Here is an 18,484-nt window from a genome sequence, read left to right as displayed (position 1 = left end):
AGGAGGCTCACTCAGATCGAAAACAACAGGCTCTTGGTACACCACAGTGGACAACTCTGGCATTTCACATTGCTGCAACTCAAAATCAGTATCAGGGTGTGGACAAGCCCTGACTAGCAAATCAGGCACCAATTTGTCCTGGATCTTCCTCTTTATCTTCTGTAATTCTGCATGACTGTCTACCAAATCCAGCCCTTTCTCTCCTAAAGATGGATTTTCAATGTGATACAAACAATCATATGTTGGGGAACGTAGCAGAAATTTAAAATTTTCTACGTATCACCAAGATCAATCTATGGAGTCATCTAGCAACGAGAGAGAGGGGAGTGCATCTACATACCCTTGTAGATCGCGCGCGGAAGCGTTCAAGAGAACGGGGTTGATGGAGTCGTACCCGTCGTGATCCAAATCACCGATGATCCTAGCGCCGAACGGGCGGCACCTCCGCGTTCAACACACGTACGGAGCAGGGACGTCTCCTCCTTCTTGATCCAGCAAGGGGGGAGGAGAAGTTGATGGAGATCCATCAGCACGACGGCGTGGTGGTGGAAGTAGCGGGATCCCGGCAGGGCTTCGCCAAGCGCAAGCGGGGAGGAAGAGGTGTCACGGGAGGGAGGGAGGCGCCAGGGCTTGGGGTGCTGCTCCCATGCGCCTCCCCACTATATATAGGGGTGGAGGGGGCTGGTTTCTTGCCCTCCAAGTCCATTGGGGCGTTGGCAAAGGTGGGGGAAAGAAATTCCATCATTTCCCTTCCCCACCGATTGTTATCCCCCTTTTTTAGGGATCTTGATCTTATCCCTTCGGGATATGATCTTATTCCTTCTAAGGTGGGATCTTGGTGCGCCTTGACCAGGGGTGTGGGGCCTTGCCCCCACTACCCACGTTCATGTGGGTCCCCCCATGCAGGTGGGCCCCACTTCGGAACCTTCTAGAACCTTCCCGGTACAATACCGAAAAATCCCGAACATTTTCCGGTGGCCAAAATAGGACTTCCCATATATAAATCTTTACCTCCGGACCATTCCGGAACTCCTCGTGACGTCCGGGATCTCATACGGGACTCCGAACAACTTTCGGTTAACCGCATACTAATATCTCTACAACTCTAGCGTCACCGAACCTTAAGTGTGTAGACCCTACGGGTTCGGGAGACATGCAGACATGACCGAGACGACTCTCCGGTCAATAACCAACAGCGGGATCTGGATACCCATGTTGTCTCCCACATGTTCCACGATGATCTCATCGGATGAACCACGATGTCGAGGATTCAATCAATCCCGTATAGAATTCCCTTTGTCAATCGGTACGTTACTTGCCCGAGATTCGATCGTCGGTATCCCAATACCTTGTTCAATCTCGTTACCGGCAAGTCACTTTACTCGTACCGTAATGCATGATCCCGTGGCTAACTCCTTAGTCACATTGAGCTCATTATGATGATGCATTACCGAGTGGGCCCAGAGATACCTCTCCGTCATACGGAGTGACAAATCCCAGTCTCGATTCATGCCAACCCAACAGACACTTTCGGAGATACCTGTAGTGCACCTTTATAGCCACCCAGTTACGTTGTGACGTTTGGTACACCCAAAGCATTCCTACGGTATCCGGGAGTTGCACAATCTCATGGTCTAAGGAAATGATACTTGACATTAGAAAAGCTCTAGCAAACGAACTACACGATCTTGTGCTATGCTTAGGATTGGGTCTTGTCCATCACATCATTCTCCTAATGATGTGATCCCGTTATCAATGACATCCAATGTCCATGGTCAGGAAACCATAACCATCTATTGATCAACGAGCTAGTCAACTAGAGGCTTACTAGGGACATGTTGTGGTCTATGTATTCACACATGTATTACGGTTTCCAGTTAATACAATTATAGCATGAACAACAGACAATTATCATGAACAAGGAAATACAATAATAACCATTTTATTATTGCCTCTAGGGCATATTTCCAACAGTCTCCCACTTGCACTAGAGTCAATAATCTAGTTCACATCACCATGTGATTAACACTCAAAGTTCACATCGCCATGTGACTAATACCCAAGAGTTTACTAGAGTCAATAATCTAGTTCACATCACCATGTGATCAACACTCAAGGAGTTCTAGGGTTTGATCATGTTATGCTTACGAGAGAGGTTTTAGTCAACGGGTCTGCAACATTCAGATCCGTGTGTGCTTTACAAATCTCTATGTCATCTTGTAGATGCAGCTACCACGCGCTACTTGGAGCTATTCCAAATAACTGCTCTACTATACGAATCCGGTTCACTAGTCAGAGTCATCCGGATTAGTGTCAAAGTTTGCATCGACGTAACCCTTTACGACGAACCCCCTTTCACCTCCATAATCGAGAAAATTCCTTAGTCCACTAGATACTAAGGATAAGTTCGACCGCTGTCATGTGATCCCTTCCTGGATCACTATTGTACCCCTTGACTAACTCATGGCAAGGCACACTTCAGGTGCGGTACACAGCATAGCATATTGTAGAGCCTACGTCTAAAGCATAGGGGACGACCTTCGTCCTTTCTCTTTCTTCTGCCGTGGTCAGGTCTTGAGTCTTACTCAATACTCACACCTTGTAACACAGCCAAGAACTCCTTCTTTGCTGATCTATTTTGAACTCCTTCAAAATCTTGTCACGGTATGTATTCATTTGAAAGTACTATTAAGCGTTTTTGATCTATCCTTATAGATCTTGATGCTCAATGTTCAAGTAGCTTAATCTAGGTTTTCCATTAAAAAACACTTTTCAAATAACCCTGGATGCTTTCCAAAAATTCTACATCATTTCTGATCAACAATATGTTAACAACATATACTCATCAAAAATTCTATAGTGCTCCCACTCACTTCTTTGGAAATACAAGTTTCTCATGAACCTTGTATAAACCCAAAATCTTTGATCATCTCATCAAAGCGTTAATTCCAACTCCGAGATGCTTACTCCAATCCTTAGAAGGATTGCTGGAGCTTTGCGTACTTGTTAGCATCTTTCAGGATTGACAAAACCTTCTGGTTGTATCACATACAACCTTTCCTCAAGAAAATCGTCGAGGAAACAATGTTTTGACATCCTATCTGCAAGATTTCATAAATAATGCAGTAACTGCTAATATAATTCTAACAGACTCTTAGCATCGCTACGAGTGAGAAAGTCTCATCGCAGTCAACTCCTTGAACTTGCCGGAAAACATCTTAACGACAAGTCGAGCTTTCTTAATGGTGACACTTACCATCATTGTCTGTCTTCCCTTTAAAATCCATCTGTACCCAACAGCCTTACGACCATCAAGTAGTTCTTTCAAAGTCTATACTTTGTTTTCATACATGGATCCTCTCGGATTTTATGGCCTCAAGCCATTCGTTGGAATCCGGGCCCACCATCGCTTCTCCATAGCTCGTAGGTTCATTGTTGTCTAGCAACATGACTTCCAAGACAGGATTACGTACCACTCTGAAGTAGTACGCATCCTTGTCGTCCTATGAGGTTTGGTAGTGACTTGATCTGAAGTTTCATGATCACTATCATAAGCTTCCACTTCAATTGGTGTAGGTGCCACAGGAACAACTTCCTGTGCCCTGCTACACATTAGTTGAAGTGACGGTTCAATGGCCTCATCAAGTCTTCACCATCCTCCCACTCAATTCTTTCGAGAAAAACTTTTCCTCGAGAAAGGACCCGTTTCCAGAAACAATCACTTTTGCTTCCAGGTCTGAAATAGGAGGTATACCCAACTGTTTTGGGTATTCTATGAAGATGCATTTATCCACTTTGGGTTCGAGCTTATCAGCCTGAAACTTTTTCACATAAGCGTCGCAGCCCCAAACTTTTAAGAAACGACAACTTAGGTTTCTCTAAACCATAGTTCATACGGTGTCGTCTCAATGGAATTGCGTGGTGCCCTATTTAAAGTGAATGTGGTTGTCTCTAATGCCTAACCCATAAACGATAGTTGTAATTCGATAAGAGACATCATGGTATGCACCATATCCAATAGGGTGCAGTTATGATGTTCGGACACACCATCACAATATGGTGTTCCAGGCGGTATTAGTCGTGAAACAATTTCCACAATTTCTTAATTGTGTGCCAAACTCGTAACTCAGATATTCATCTCTATGATCATATCACAGACATTTTATCCTCTTGTCACGACGATCTTCAACTTCACTCTGAAATTACTTGAACCTTTCAATAATTCAGACTTGTGTTTCATCAAGTAAATATTCTCAGCATCTACTCAAATCATCTGTGAAGCAAGAACATAACGATATCCACTGCGTGCCTCAGCACTCATTGGACTGCACACATCAAATGTATTACTTCCAACAAGTTGCTCTCTTGTTCCATCTTACTGAAAACGAGGCCTTTCAGTCATCTTGCCCATGTGGTATGATTTGCATGTCTCAAGTGATTCAAAATCAAGTGAGTCCAAATGATCCATCTGTATGGACTTTCTTCATGCATATATACTAATAGACATGGTTCACATGTCTCAATCTTTTCAAAAACGAGTGAGTCCAAAGATCCATCAACATGGAGCTTCTTCATGTGTTTTATACCAATATGACTCAAGTGGCAGTGCCACAAGTATGTGGTACTATCATTACTATCTTATATCTTTTGGCATGAACATGTGTATCACTACGATCGAGATTCAATAAACCATTCATTTTAGGTGCAAGATCATTGAAGGTATTATTCAAATAGACAGAGTAACCATTATTCTCCTTTAATGAATAACCGTATTGCGATAAACATAATCCAATCATGTCTATGCTCAACGCAAACACCAAATAATAATTATTCAGGTTTAACCCCAATCTCGATGGTAGGGGGAGCATGCGATGCTTGATTACATCAACCTTGGAAACACTTCCAACACATATCGTCATCTCACCTTTAGCTAGTCTCCATTTATTCCCCAGCTTTTATTTCGAGTTACTAACACTTAGCAACCGAACCGGTATCTAGTACCCTGGTGCTACTAGGAGTACTAGTAAATTACACATTAATATAATGTATATCCAATATACTTCTGTCGACCTTGCCAGCCTTCTCATCTACGAAGTATCTAGGGTAGTTCTGCTTCATTGACCGTTCACCTTATTTCAGAAGCACTTAGTCTCGGGTTTGGGTTCAACCTTGGGTTTCTTCACTAGAGCAGCAACTGATTTGCCGTTTCATGAAGTATCCCTTCTTGCCCTTGCCCTTCTAGAAACTAGTGGTTTTACTAACCATCAACAATTGATTCTCCTTCTTGATTTCTACTTTCGCGGTGTCAAACATCGCGAGTTGCTCAAGGATCATCATGTCTATCCCTGATATGTTATAGTTCATCACGAAGCTCTAATAGCTTGGTGGCAGTGATTATGGAGAACCATCACTATCTCATCTGGAAGATTAACTCCCACTCGATTCAAGTGATTGTAGTACTCAGACAATCTAAGCACATGCTCAACGATTGAGCTTTTCTCCCTTAGTTTGCAGGCTTAAGAAACTTGTCAGAGGTCTCATACCTCTTGACATGGGCATTAGTCTGAAATCCCAATTTCAGTCTTTGGAACATCTCATATGTTCTGCGACGTTTCAAAACCGTCTTTGGTGCCACAATTTTAAACCGTTAGCATCACACACTGAACTATCATGTAGTCATCAAAACGTGTATGTCAGATGTTTCGTAACATCTACAGACGACGCTCGAGGTTCAGCACACCGAGCGGTGCATTAAGGACATAAGCCTTCTGTGCAGCAATGAGGACAATCCTCAGTTTACGGACCCAGTCCGCATAATTGCTACTATCAACTTTCAACTAAATTTTCTCTAGGAACATATCTTAGTAGAACTAAAGCGTAAGCTACGACATTATTTGCAAAGACCTTTTGACTATGTTTATGATAATTAAGTTCATCTGATTATTTAATGAACTCCCACTTAGATAGACATCCCTCTAGTCATCTAAGTGATACATGATCCGAATCGACTAGGCCGTGTCCGATCATCACGTGAGACGGACTAGTCATCATCGGTGAACATCTCCATGTTGATCGTATCTACTATACGACTCATGTTCGACCTTTCGGTCTCTTGTGTTCCGAGGCCATGTCTGTACATGCTAGGCTCGTCAAGTCAACCTAAGTGTTTTGCTTGTGTTCCGAGGCCATGTCTGTACATGCTAGGCTCGTCAACACCCGTTGTATGTGAACGTTAGAATCTATCACACCCGATCATCACGTGGTGCTTCGAAACAACAAACCTTCGCAACGGTGCACAGTTAGGGGGAACACATCTCTTGAAATTTTAGTGAGGGATCATCTTATTTATGCTACCGTCGTTCTAACCAAATAAGATGTAAACATGACAAACATCACATGCAAATCATAAAGTGACATGATATGGCCAATATCATCTTGCGCCTTTTGATCTCCATCTTCGAGGCGCGGCATGATCACCTTTGTCACCGGCATGACACCATGATCTCCATCATCATGATCTCCATCATCGTGTCTTCATGAAGTTGTCTCGCCAACTATTACTTCTACTACTATGGCTAACGGTTAGCAATAAAGTAAAGTATTTACATGGCGTTTTTCATTGACACGCAGGTCATACAATAAATTAAGACAACTCCTATGGCTCCTGCCGGTTGTCATACACATCGACATGCAAGTCGTGATTCCTATTACAAGAATATGATCAATCTCATACATCACATATATATAATTCATCACATCCTTTTGGCCATATGACATCACATAGCATACCCTGCAAAAACAAGTTAGACGTCCTCTAATTGTTGTTGCATGTTTTACGTGGCTGTTATGGGTTTCTAGCAAGAACGTTTCTTACCTACGCAAAGGCCACAAAGGTGATATGCCAATTGCTATTTACCCTTCATAAGGACCCTCTTCATCGAATCGGATCCGACTAAAGTGGGAGAGACAGACACCCACTAGCCACCTTATGCATCAAGTGCATGTCAGTCGGTGGAACCTGTCTCACGTAAGAGTACGTGTAAGGTCGGTCCGGGCCGCTTCATCCCACAATGCCGCCGAATCAAGATAAGACTAGTAACGGTAAGCAAATTGAACAAATCATCGCCCACAACTACTTTGTGTTCTACTCGTGCATAGAATCTACGCATAGACCTAGCTCATGATGCCAGTGTTGATGAACGTAGCAGAAATTTAAAATTTTCTACGTATCACCAAGATCAATCTATGGAGTCATCTAGCAACGAGAGAGAGGGGAGTGCATCTACATACCCTTGTAGATCGCGCGCGGAAGCGTTCAGTGAACGGGGTTGATGGAGTCGTACTCGTCGTGATCCAAATCACCGATGATCCTAGCGCCGAACGGACGGCACCTCCGCATTCAACACACGTACGGAGAGGGGACGTCTCCTCCTTCTTGATCCAGCAAGGGGGGAGGAGAAGTTGATGGAGATCCAGCAGCACGACGGCATGGTGGTGGAAGTAGCGGGATCCCGGCAGGGCTTCGCCAAGCGCAAGCGGGGAGGAAGAGGTGTCACGGGAGGGAGGGAGGCGCCAGGGCTTGGGGTGCTGCTCCCATGCGCCTCCCCACTATATATAGGGGTGGAGGGGGCTGGTTTCTTGCCCTCCAAGTCATTGGGGCGTTGGAAAAGGTGGGGGGAAGAAATCCCATCATTTCCCTTCCCCACCGATTGTTATCCCCCTTTTTTAGGGATCTTGATCTTATCCCTTCGGGATATGATCTTATTCCTTCTAAGGTGGGATCTTGGTGCGCCTTGACCAGGGGTGTGGGGCCTTGCCCCCACTACCCACGTTCATGTGGGTCCCCCCATGCAGGTGGGCCCCACTTCGGAACCTTCTAGAACCTTCCCGGTACAATACCGAAAAATCCCGAACATTTTCCGGTGGCCAAAATAGGACTTCCCATATATAAATCTTTACCTCCGGACCATTCCGGAACTCCTCGTGACGTCCGGGATCTCATCCGGGACTCCGAACAACTTTCGGTTAACCGCATACTAATATCTCTACAACTCTAGCGTCACCGAACCTTAAGTGTGTAGACCCTACGGGTTCGGGAGACATGCAGACATGACCGAGACGACTCTCCGGTCAATAACCAACAGCGGGATCTGGATACCCATGTTGGCTCCCACATGTTCCACGATGATCTCATCGGATGAACCACGATGTCGAGGATTCAATCAATCCCGTATACAATTCTCTTTGTCATCGGTACGTTACTTGCCCGAGATTCGATCGTCGGTATCCCAATACCTTGTTCAATCTCGTTACCGGCAAGTCACTTTACTCGTACCGTAATGCATGATCCCGTGGCTAACTCCTTAGTCACATTGAGCTCATTATGATGATGCATTACCGAGTGGGCCCAGAGATACCTCTCCATCATACGGAGTGACAAATCCCAGTCTCGATTCGTGCCAACCCAACAGACACTTTCGGAGATACCTGTAGTGCACCTTTATAGCCACCCAGTTACGTTGTGACGTTTGGTACACCCAAAGCATTCCTACGGTATCTGGGAGTTGCACAATCTCATGGTCTGAGGAAATGATACTTGACATTAGAAAAGCTCTAGCAAACGAACTACACGATCTTGTGCTATGCTTAGGATTGGGTCTTGTCCATCACATCATTCTCCTAATGATGTGATCCCGTTATCAATGACATCCAATGTCCATGGTCAGGAAACCATAACCATCTATTGATCAACGAGCTAGTCAACTAGAGGCTTACTAGGGACATGTTGTGGTCTATGTATTCACACATGTATTACGGTTTCCAGTTAATACAATTATAGCATGAACAACAGACAATTATCATGAATAAGGAAATACAATAATAACCATTTTATTATTGCCTCTAGGGAATATTTCCAACATCATATGCATTAAATCCTTGGGTTTCCATCACTGCAACCAAATGGATCCTCACAGCTTCATCTCCAATGGTTCTCTTGCATCAAAATGGATCCTTACTTGCCAAATGTCTTCATCCAAACTACAGAACAAATTAAATTTCATGTATTCATTATAATTACTCTTAATTTGGAGAGCAACAGTACAGTACAGAACAATTTAGAGTAACCTGTAAGTCTAATATTTACTATTAACTCTACTATTACAGATGCTATTTCAGCACAGAACAATGCTACTAAAGTAACCTGTAAGTCTAATATTTACAGTACAGAACAATGTACTTTACTATTTCAGCACAATAGCAAAATCAAGGAAAAAGACAAGGTCATAATCCCAAATTGTTACTGTAATTGAACTAATTTGAGAGTGCAATACACTGAGTTACTAGGTTACTGTAATTGTCCTATACTAGTCACTACAATTGGACAAACCCTAATCCCCAACTGGATAAACAAGAAGATGAACAAACCCTAAAAATCCCCAATTGGATAAACCAGAGCAGGAGGAGGACAAGGGTACTTACAGCACGCCGCCAAGTCCATGCGTCAACTGATGGCTGCTGCTAGGGTTCGCCACCCACTGCTGCGCCAACCGCAACCGCTGCTCCATGCTGAGTAACATCGACTCCTCCTCCTCGTCGGTCGAGTACGCGGAGCTGGAGTCGTCGCCGCCATCGCCGTCGACGCCAGCCGTTCCGCTAGGAGGCCAGAACGGCATCTCACCGCCGCCGTGGACGCCCTCGCCGACGCCATAGACCAGGGTTCGAGCGAGTGAGGAGAGGAGGAGGGGAGGGGAATGGTGCGGCGGGGGCGAGCTGGTGCGACCGGACCGGGTTGGAGAGCAGCAGCGCACCGGCTCGTCCTAGTCAGCGCGCGGGCACGCGCCGATTGGCCAGCGTGGCACCTGACGGGTGGGCCCGAGCTGTCGGATCGAGCGTCAATATGTATAAATACGCGTTTTAGCCTTATTTGAAAAAACCTGGAGCAATCATGGTACTGACATGCAAAAATTAGCAATCGTGGTACCAATCTGCATGTGATGCCCCAATTATGGTACTTCTGTGCAATTAACTCCAACTAACATCAACATGCCCTGTTGAGGTTCAACTGACACAGCTACCTGAAAAATAGTAATCCATGATAAATTGGCAAGCGTGACATTACTGACAGAATAATGTGAAACTACTTGCATGTCATAGAAAGATAAGGTGAAATCATGTGGCGCAAGAACTAAGTGATAATAACATAAGCCAACAAGGTAAAGAAACATCCAATGCAAAACCGACGCAATATCTGATGACAGAGACCTGAAGCCATGACATTCATAAACCATGGAAGATTGATGCTAAAACTAGCGAAATATCTGATGACAATAAACCTGAACCCATGAGTTACCGTTGCCAAAAAATCTGAGCACTCTATGCCCACTGATTACAAATGCACTTCCCGGTTAGTTCGCACTTGCAGCAATGTACCGAGTCCAAGACAGCTAGCTCATTACCACTCGACATCGATCACTCAGCTAATGCTCCAAGGACCTGGCCATGAGCTCAGCCATAAGAGACGGGCAGCTCGCGCTCAGATGTTGTAAGCCGTCACTGGCCAAGGCAGCCCTCAGATTTGTCGGAGCGGCAAGAAAATCGAAGCACGCCTTCTTCAGCCCCTCACAGTGGTGCTGCTCAGCCAGCGTAAGGATAGTCGCCACCGTGCCGACGTCGATGTACCCGCACAGCTTCTCCTCACATATCAGTTTCAGCCGCCCCATGTCAAACCTGTCAGCCGCGACGAGCAGATGCTGGCAGGTGATGTCTTCCTCTTCCTTGTGCATCTCAGGCAACGATCCTGTGTACGCGAAACAGAGCAGCGCCTTGAACACCTCCACATTCATGTCTTCCACACGCACGATGCCGCCTTCGTCGGCCTTGCCCTCCTTCATTGGTCCGAAGAGCTCAGCTGCGAAGACCGGCGAGCGGGCCGCGAGCACACACCGGTGCGCCGCAACGGTCTCGCCATCGACCTCGAACACCACGTCGGTGCCTTTCTCGGTCTCAAGGAGCTTGCGGAGGTCCCCCCGCAGGTCGCATGGGGGCACAGAGACGTAAGCCTCCTTGGCGCGGTAACCATGGACGACGAGGATATCACACCGGACGGTGAAGGAGTCGTTCTTTAGGTTCTTGGACTTGAGCAGGTCCTCCCTTCTGATGAAGGTGGAGTACCGGTTGAAGAAGCAACACCCCCTGGACGAGTATGTGACCACCGGCGCGGACCTCAGCCGCCCGACTTTCCTTTCCTCCGGCTCCCCGGCTAGGCAGAAGCTGTGCTTCGCCTTCACCGCCGCCTTGACATCCTCGGCGAGGATTAGGGAGAGGGACACGTAATCCGCGACCGCCGAGGTTATGCCGTTGGGGTAGTAGTCGATCCGCCAGCGGTGGCCGCCGAGTTGGAAGGGCTGGGAACTGATCTTCTGTCCGGTGGGAACGTTGGTGCAGGAGTAGCCGTGGATGGTGAGGAGGTGGTGCCCGCTGGCCGTGTTGGCCACGATGGCGGACCTCGAGGACTTCCCGCCGGCTCCGGAGGACGCCATTGCCGACCTTCTCCGCGGAATCGGGCGCTCGCGGCTCTCATAGGGATACGGGGGTGGGGCGCCGCCGCTTGCTGCTACGGGCGACGAGGGTTTAGCGCGGCGTTGGAAGGGGAGGAACGGAGCAAGAAGATAGAGCAGATAGCTCAAACAGTCCGTGACGAATTTTCCGATAGGATCCATCGGGGCGTCTAGATCTGCTGCGCGTGTGTTGCATGTCTAAGGTGAAAACTACTCCGTAACAGATATCCTCAGGAGTGTGGGCGTTTGGAAAAGTCGATCGTGCTTATCCATGAGTTAGTTATAGATAACCCAAACGTGTTTTTAGGCGGTCACAACCGTTCGTCACATAACTTTGACTACAATGATCATGTATTGTAAATCTATATAAAATTAGTATACAGATATATGGAATAAAATTGTTTTGCAAGACAATTATGACGACTCCATTTATATACATGTTCAATCCATGTACTTTGATACCCCATTCATTTATTTTTACTCCGCGTATAAGATTTGTTTGAAGTCAAACTACGTAAAATTTGATCAAATTTATATAAAAAAATATCAACAACTACAATACTAAAGTTATATGGTATAAAATTAATTTTATAATGTATATAATAATACTGATTTTTTTCAGAGTACCTAATAATATTAATTTCATATTGTGAATGTTGATATTTTTCCTATAAAGTTATTAGGCAAATTTCACAAGGTTTGACTTTGACAAAATATTATATGCAGACTATAAAAGCTGAGGAACTATATATCTTTCCCTAATAATAAAGCACGGGTTGAGTCTCTCGGGCGTCACAGTATGCTTTCTTCTCATGTAATAATACGTTTTTACGATTTGTATAGACAAAATTATAATATAAACGAAGGGTACTAATTTGGGGTCGGCACATCCTTAGATCTGACTACTGTAGCCTTCCGGCCGACCGTGATCCAGGCCCAGAAAGGAGGCCAAAGACTACCTCCAACAGAGCTAGCTCAGCCTATCCACGAAAATAAGAATTCTCTCCCTGATTAAAGTACCACCTCGCTTGATCACATCCTATCGCATCGACTTATATACTCCTGTAATGCGAATTCGGCAAGCCGTGTCAAGAATCAGTAATGAGCATAAGTGGGTTGACAGAAACGATGCTGAAGATTGGGGAAACGAAGGAATATTACCTGGTCTCTAATCAAACGGCTGGTTTGTTGGCCTGCGTGTGCAGCCACGTCAAAGAGATTCAAGCTGCTGTGTGTGACCCCCACTAATGCATTGTACCAGTCCTAATATTTCAGTGCTGCTTTTGCATTTTGTCAATATTTTTAGTTTCTAATTTGCTGCATATTCACACAAAAAAATCGGGTTGATCTACATGCATGCGGTATCGATTGAGGGTCGCTCCAACAAATCGGACACGTGACACTACAAGCCCGGTTAATGCTTCTAAAAGGAGTACGCAATACTGGAAGGTCGATCACATCTTTTTTGTTGTACGCAAGGTGGACCGCATGCTCCAAAGTTGGACCGCCACGGTTGTAAAGTCAGATGCCACTATTGCAACAAACTTTTTTTTCTCGAATACACACAAGTGGACGTACTATATTATAAAGAGAGGAGTAGGGTAAAGAGCCCCTCCACGTTAGTGTTTTACATGGAGATTACATGCACACGACACTATTGCAACAAACTTATTCTTTGGAATCGACTCCAGTTTACGCCTAGCGACAGGTGTGTCATGGGCACAATTGCATGTAATTTAGTTGCAACAGTACAAGTTTTGATGACATGTCAACTTTTTCTCTCCCGTTGCAACGAACGGGCCTATATGCTAGTTAATAATAAAGTCGTGCATCAAAGATCATGCAAAGTCAGGCGCGCCATATATTTTGGTAGGAAGGGAATATCTTTTTTGCTTGTAGAGACAGTTTTTGTCGTGTGTAGCTGCAAGTGTGATGATGGACATGCAACTGTTTCCTTGGTTTTCTTCAAACAAAAAGCCCCACACATGGAAGATTCGTTCAAATCCTCACCCGGCCCCACACGCCATCGTCCGTCATGGCTGAAACGATAATGAGCGCATGTGAGTTTGAAAAAATTGTCAAAACAGCCATAAATATAACCATTTTCTAACTGAGGGAAAAATGGAAGTAGCACAACTTGTTGTGTAGAAGTTTAAATTTTGTACTTCTCCAAATCATATGTTGCATGTGTTGCCATGCTTGATTTTTCTTACACTTTTTTTTAATTCTACTAGATAAGAATTCTCGCCAAACTGGCTACAAAATGCGTGGTTATGTGGAAAAGTACATGAACCCGAGATGAGATTTTGATTCTTTATACATTTTATAGACATTTATTACAACCATTTTAAGATCTGGGCACGTGAAAAGTACACATGCAAACAAAAGGATTTGGGGGCATGTGGTGGGATTCGATGATGAAAATTGTTAGAGGTGGTAGAGTTGTTGTGGAAGTGAATAACCAGATAGGACCCTACTTCCCTACCTTTTTTTTGAGAAATACTTCCCTACCTTTAAAGGGGTTAGACACAGGGAGCCTTTGTCGCCGCTGCTCTTTGATATAATTGTAGATGGTCTGGCCTTGCTCATAAAAAGGCAGAACATAAAAGGCTCTTCATGTTGGAGGATGATTTGTTAAATGCCAGAAATCTTTTTTTTTGTGCTTTTTTTAGCAAGTCTCTGACTCTCAGGTCTTACAATAAGTTTTCATATGAGTGAGTTGTCTGGCATGTGAGTGACCACAACAAAAGAGGAGCAATACAAAGAGTTCTTCAGCTATGCAAAAGGAAGCATGCCTATTGCATGCCTTGGGATTCCAATAGATGCTAAGAGGCCCAGTAAAGCTCAATGGAGACCAGCTAAAGAGAAAATTGAGAAGATGGATTGATGGAAAAGCAACATATATGTTTATTGGAGATAGGGCTACTCTCACAAATTCATGTTTGAATAACATTCCTGTAAGCACCTAAGGGTGTGTTGGAAAGCATGAATACTTCAAGAGAAATAATGCTATGGCAAGGCAAAAGGGATACAAAATATATCACTGGTGAGATGGTCCACTGTTTGCATGCCTAAAGATTACGGTGGTATGGAGATCTTGGATTTGCAAGCAATGAATAGAAGTCTATTGTGCAAATGGTTGTGGAAGGCAAAGAATACATAAAGGATGTGAAAAATGGTTCTAGTAAATATTTGGTGGACAAAGTCTTCTCTGAAGTGAGGGATGGTTCACGTGGATCACACTTTTGGCAAGGCTTGGTTCATGTTAATGAGATCTTCCAAAGATGTGTAGAAAGAATGTTGGAAGATGGTGGAAAACTTTGTTCTAGAAAGATAGATGCGTGTAGAGCTCGAGCTGTGAGCAGATCAGTTCCTTAGGCTCTATGTATCACTTTCTCAAGGAAGACCACAGTTCAAAAAGATAAGCACAAAGGTTTTGATTGTATTTTCTTCGGAAGAACTCTATGGCAAGAGACCGGTCAGCAGTGTATAGATTTAAAACAAGTTGTTGACAATATCACTCTTCATAGGGTAAAGATAAAGTGAGATGGATCCAGAACAAAAATGGAAAGTTTAAAGTTAAAGAACTGTATTTGCACCTCAAATTAGGGGTTACAAGTTCATTTGGATGACAAAAATACATATTCTCTTGTGGTTGATGCTTAGGAATAGCATACTAACCAAAGATGATCTAGCCAAAAGAGGTTGGACCGAACATGAACGGTGTCATTTCTATTGTAAGAAGGAATCAGTTGATCATTTATTGTTTGAATGCAACATTGTTAGATTGATCTGGCAAGTTGTTTCCTATGCTTTGGGCTTGAGTAGATTCCCTAATGGTATGGCTGACATGTTTGGAGTTTCGATTAAGTATTTTCCAAAGCCCTCATAAGTTGGTGTTATATGGTGGAGAACCCATTGCTGGACTACCTGGAAAACCTAAAAGAATGCATGTTTTGAAAAGAAATTTTCCGCAAAAGGAATTTTCAATGTGTATCACAATATCAACTGTTGGGGTGTTTTGCAGAAAAGCCAAGGGTTAAAAGGCCACTAGTAGAAAACAGGGCTTTGGTTGGGGCCTGGCCAGCCCATTAGTCCCGGTTCAGTCACGAACCGGGACCCATGGGGGCCATACGTCCCGGTTCGTCCACCCAGGGGGCCGGCCGGGCCTCGTGGGGCATCTGTCCCGATTCGTCTGGACCCATTTGTCCCGGTTCCAGGCACGAACCGGGACCAATGGTCCTCGCTCCTGGCCCACTGCCATTGGTCCCGGTTCATGGCTGGAACCGGGACAGAAGGGGGGCCTTCAGTCCCGGTTCCAGCCACAAACCGGGACCAATGAGTTGCCTATATATACCCCCTCGCCGGCGAGCAGAGCACTCCACAATGCTCTGTTTTTTCTGGCCGGCGAGGGGAGAGCTTCGTGGTGCTCCAGCTCACCTCCTATGCACATGAGGTGTTCGATGAAATGCCCGAGCCACACTAGTTAAGCTTTCTCCTCTCGAAGCTCGACCTCCAAGCTCCATTTTCTCCGAGATTTGTCTAGGTTTAGCGGTCCGTCACATCCCGTCCCCGTCTTCACCGCCTTCGATCGCCCGCGCCGATCTCGTCGCCGGCACCACCGTGGTGAGCCTCTTGTTCTTATCTTCTTTCTGAAAGAAAAAATTGTTACTTTAGATAGATACTTGTCTAATTTTCTTACTTTTATTATTGCTTGTTATTATATAGTGCGATGGTTTTGGTATCCGCCCCCGTCGGCCCTCGTCCTGTCTATGATTCGGATGTGGTATATAGTATAACTATTTGGTTCATTTATTGTTTATGACAATTATGCTGACCAACGTGACATAGATTTTATTTATCTAGGAGGTATGTGAACCGGGAATTCCAACCGACCCTATTGTTGAGAGGTTAAATTTAGTTGAAGAAGAAAACAATTACTTAAAGGAAAAAATTAAAAAAAATTGAGGAGGAGAAGATGATATTGGAGTTGCATGTTGTGGATGTCGTCGATGATCACAAGATCAAGATGGATGCAATGCGTTTGAAGATTAGAAAGATTAGAAAATATGCCATTCATACCGAGGCTTGGTATCATTATGCCGTTGGATCAATTGTTACCTTGGTTGCGATATGATCGCATTTGTTGTTGCATTGAAATGTTTTACATAGTTTCAATGTATGGTTTAATTAGATGCTCTGGAGAGCTATATGTTGTTCAATGAGAACTATGTATGTACTTTGGTTTTAATGTGATGATGAATTTCTGTTAATTTGATCACTTATCTATCAATGATGTTCCGTAATGGTTTTTGACACACTTAATTATATATAATGCACGTAGATGAACCGACAATGGATATACGGTGATAGACACACCTCCGAGTACGTTAATGGCATGCATAGTTTTCTTGAAGTGGCTGAGGCAAACAAGCAGAATGGTTTTATGTGCTGTCCATGCCCTAGCTGTGGGAATACGAGGTCTTACTCTGACTCGAAAACCCTTCACACCCACCTGCTTTATAAGGGTTTCATGCCACACTATAATGTTTGGACCAAGCACGGAGAAATAGGGGTTATGGTGAAAGACAGCGAAGAAGAAGAGGACGATGACAACTATGTGCCCCCGGAATACGGTGATGCTGCAACGGGGGAAGCTGTTGAAGATCAAGAGGAACCAGACGATATTGTGCCCGATGATGATCTCCGCCAGGTCATTGTTGATGCAAGGAGAGAGTGCGAAAGTCAAAAGGAGAAGCTGAAGTTCGATCGCATGTTAGAGGATCAGAAAAAAGGGTTGTATCCCAATTGCGAATATGGCAACACAAAGCTCGGTACCGTACTGGAATTGCTGCAGTGGAAGGCAGAGAATGATGTGCCTGACAAAGGATTTGAGAAGCTACTGAAAATATTGAAGAAGAAGCTTTCAAAGGATAACGAATTGCCCGACAGTATGTACGCAGCAAAGAAGGTCGTATGCCCTCTAGGACTGGAGGTGCAGAAGATACATGCATGCCCTAATGACTGCATCCTCTACCGCGGTGCGTACGAGGATTTGAACGCATGCCCGGTATGCGGTGCATTGCGGTATAAGATCAGACGAGATGACCCTGGTGATGTTGACGGCGAGCCCCCCAGGAAGAGGGTTCCTGCGAAGGTGATGTGGTATGCTCCTATAATACCACGGTTGAAACTACTGTTCAGAAACAAAGAGCATGCCAAGTTGATGCGATAGCACAGTGAGGACCGTAAGAAAGACGGGAAGTTGAGAGCACCCACTGACGGGTCGCAGTGGAGAAAAATCGAGAGAAAGTACTGGGCTGAGTTTGCAGGAGACCCAAGGAACATATGGTTTGGTTTAAGCGCGGATGACATTAATCCTTTCGGGGAGCAGAGCAGCAATCACAACACCTGACCCGTGACTCTATGTATGTACAACCTTCCTCCTTGGATGTGCACGAAGCGGAAGTTCATTAGGATGCCAGTTCTCATCCAAGGCCCTAAGCAACCCGACAACGACATTGATGTGTACCTAAGGCCATTAGTTGAAGAACTTTTACAGTTGTGGATTGGAAAAGGTGTACGTGTGTGGGATGAGCACAAACAGGAGGAATTTGACCTGCATGCGTTGCTGTTTGTAACCATCAACGATTGGCCTGCTCTCAGTAACCTTTCAGGACTAACAAACAAGGGATACCACGCATGCACACACTGTTTAGCTGACACCGAAAGTATATACCTAGACAAATGCAGGAAGAATGTGTACCTGGGCCATCGTCGATTTCTTCCGACCAACCATCAATGTCGAAAGAAAGGCAAGCATTTCAAAGGCGAGGCAGATCACCGGAAGAAGCCCGCCATGCGTACCGGTGATCATGTACTTGCTATGGTCAATGATTTACACGTAATCTTTGGAAAGGGTCCCG

General features: G+C 44.8%; 1 protein-coding gene across 1 annotated transcript; it reads right to left on the bottom strand.

The window, feature by feature from the left end:
• Positions 1-10,415: 10,415 nt before the first annotated feature.
• LOC109785523 (BTB/POZ and MATH domain-containing protein 1-like) lies at positions 10,416-11,540 on the bottom strand. The gene has a single exon (XM_020344115.2). It carries the CDS (start codon positions 11,538-11,540, stop codon positions 10,479-10,481), a length of 1,062 nt encoding a protein of 353 aa, XP_020199704.1. The 3' UTR covers positions 10,416-10,478.
• Positions 11,541-18,484: the final 6,944 nt, after the last annotated feature.

This window comes from Aegilops tauschii, chromosome 6 (genome assembly GCF_002575655.3).
Source record: "Aegilops tauschii subsp. strangulata cultivar AL8/78 chromosome 6, Aet v6.0, whole genome shotgun sequence".
Taxonomy (NCBI): domain Eukaryota; kingdom Viridiplantae; phylum Streptophyta; class Magnoliopsida; order Poales; family Poaceae; genus Aegilops; species Aegilops tauschii.
This window is presented reverse-complemented; position numbering and strand designations above follow the sequence as displayed.

Coding starts and splice junctions, on each gene's coding strand:
- LOC109785523 (XM_020344115.2), bottom strand. CDS start 11,540: ATGGCGTCCTCCGGAGCCGGCGGGAAGTCCTCGAGGTCCGCCATCGTG.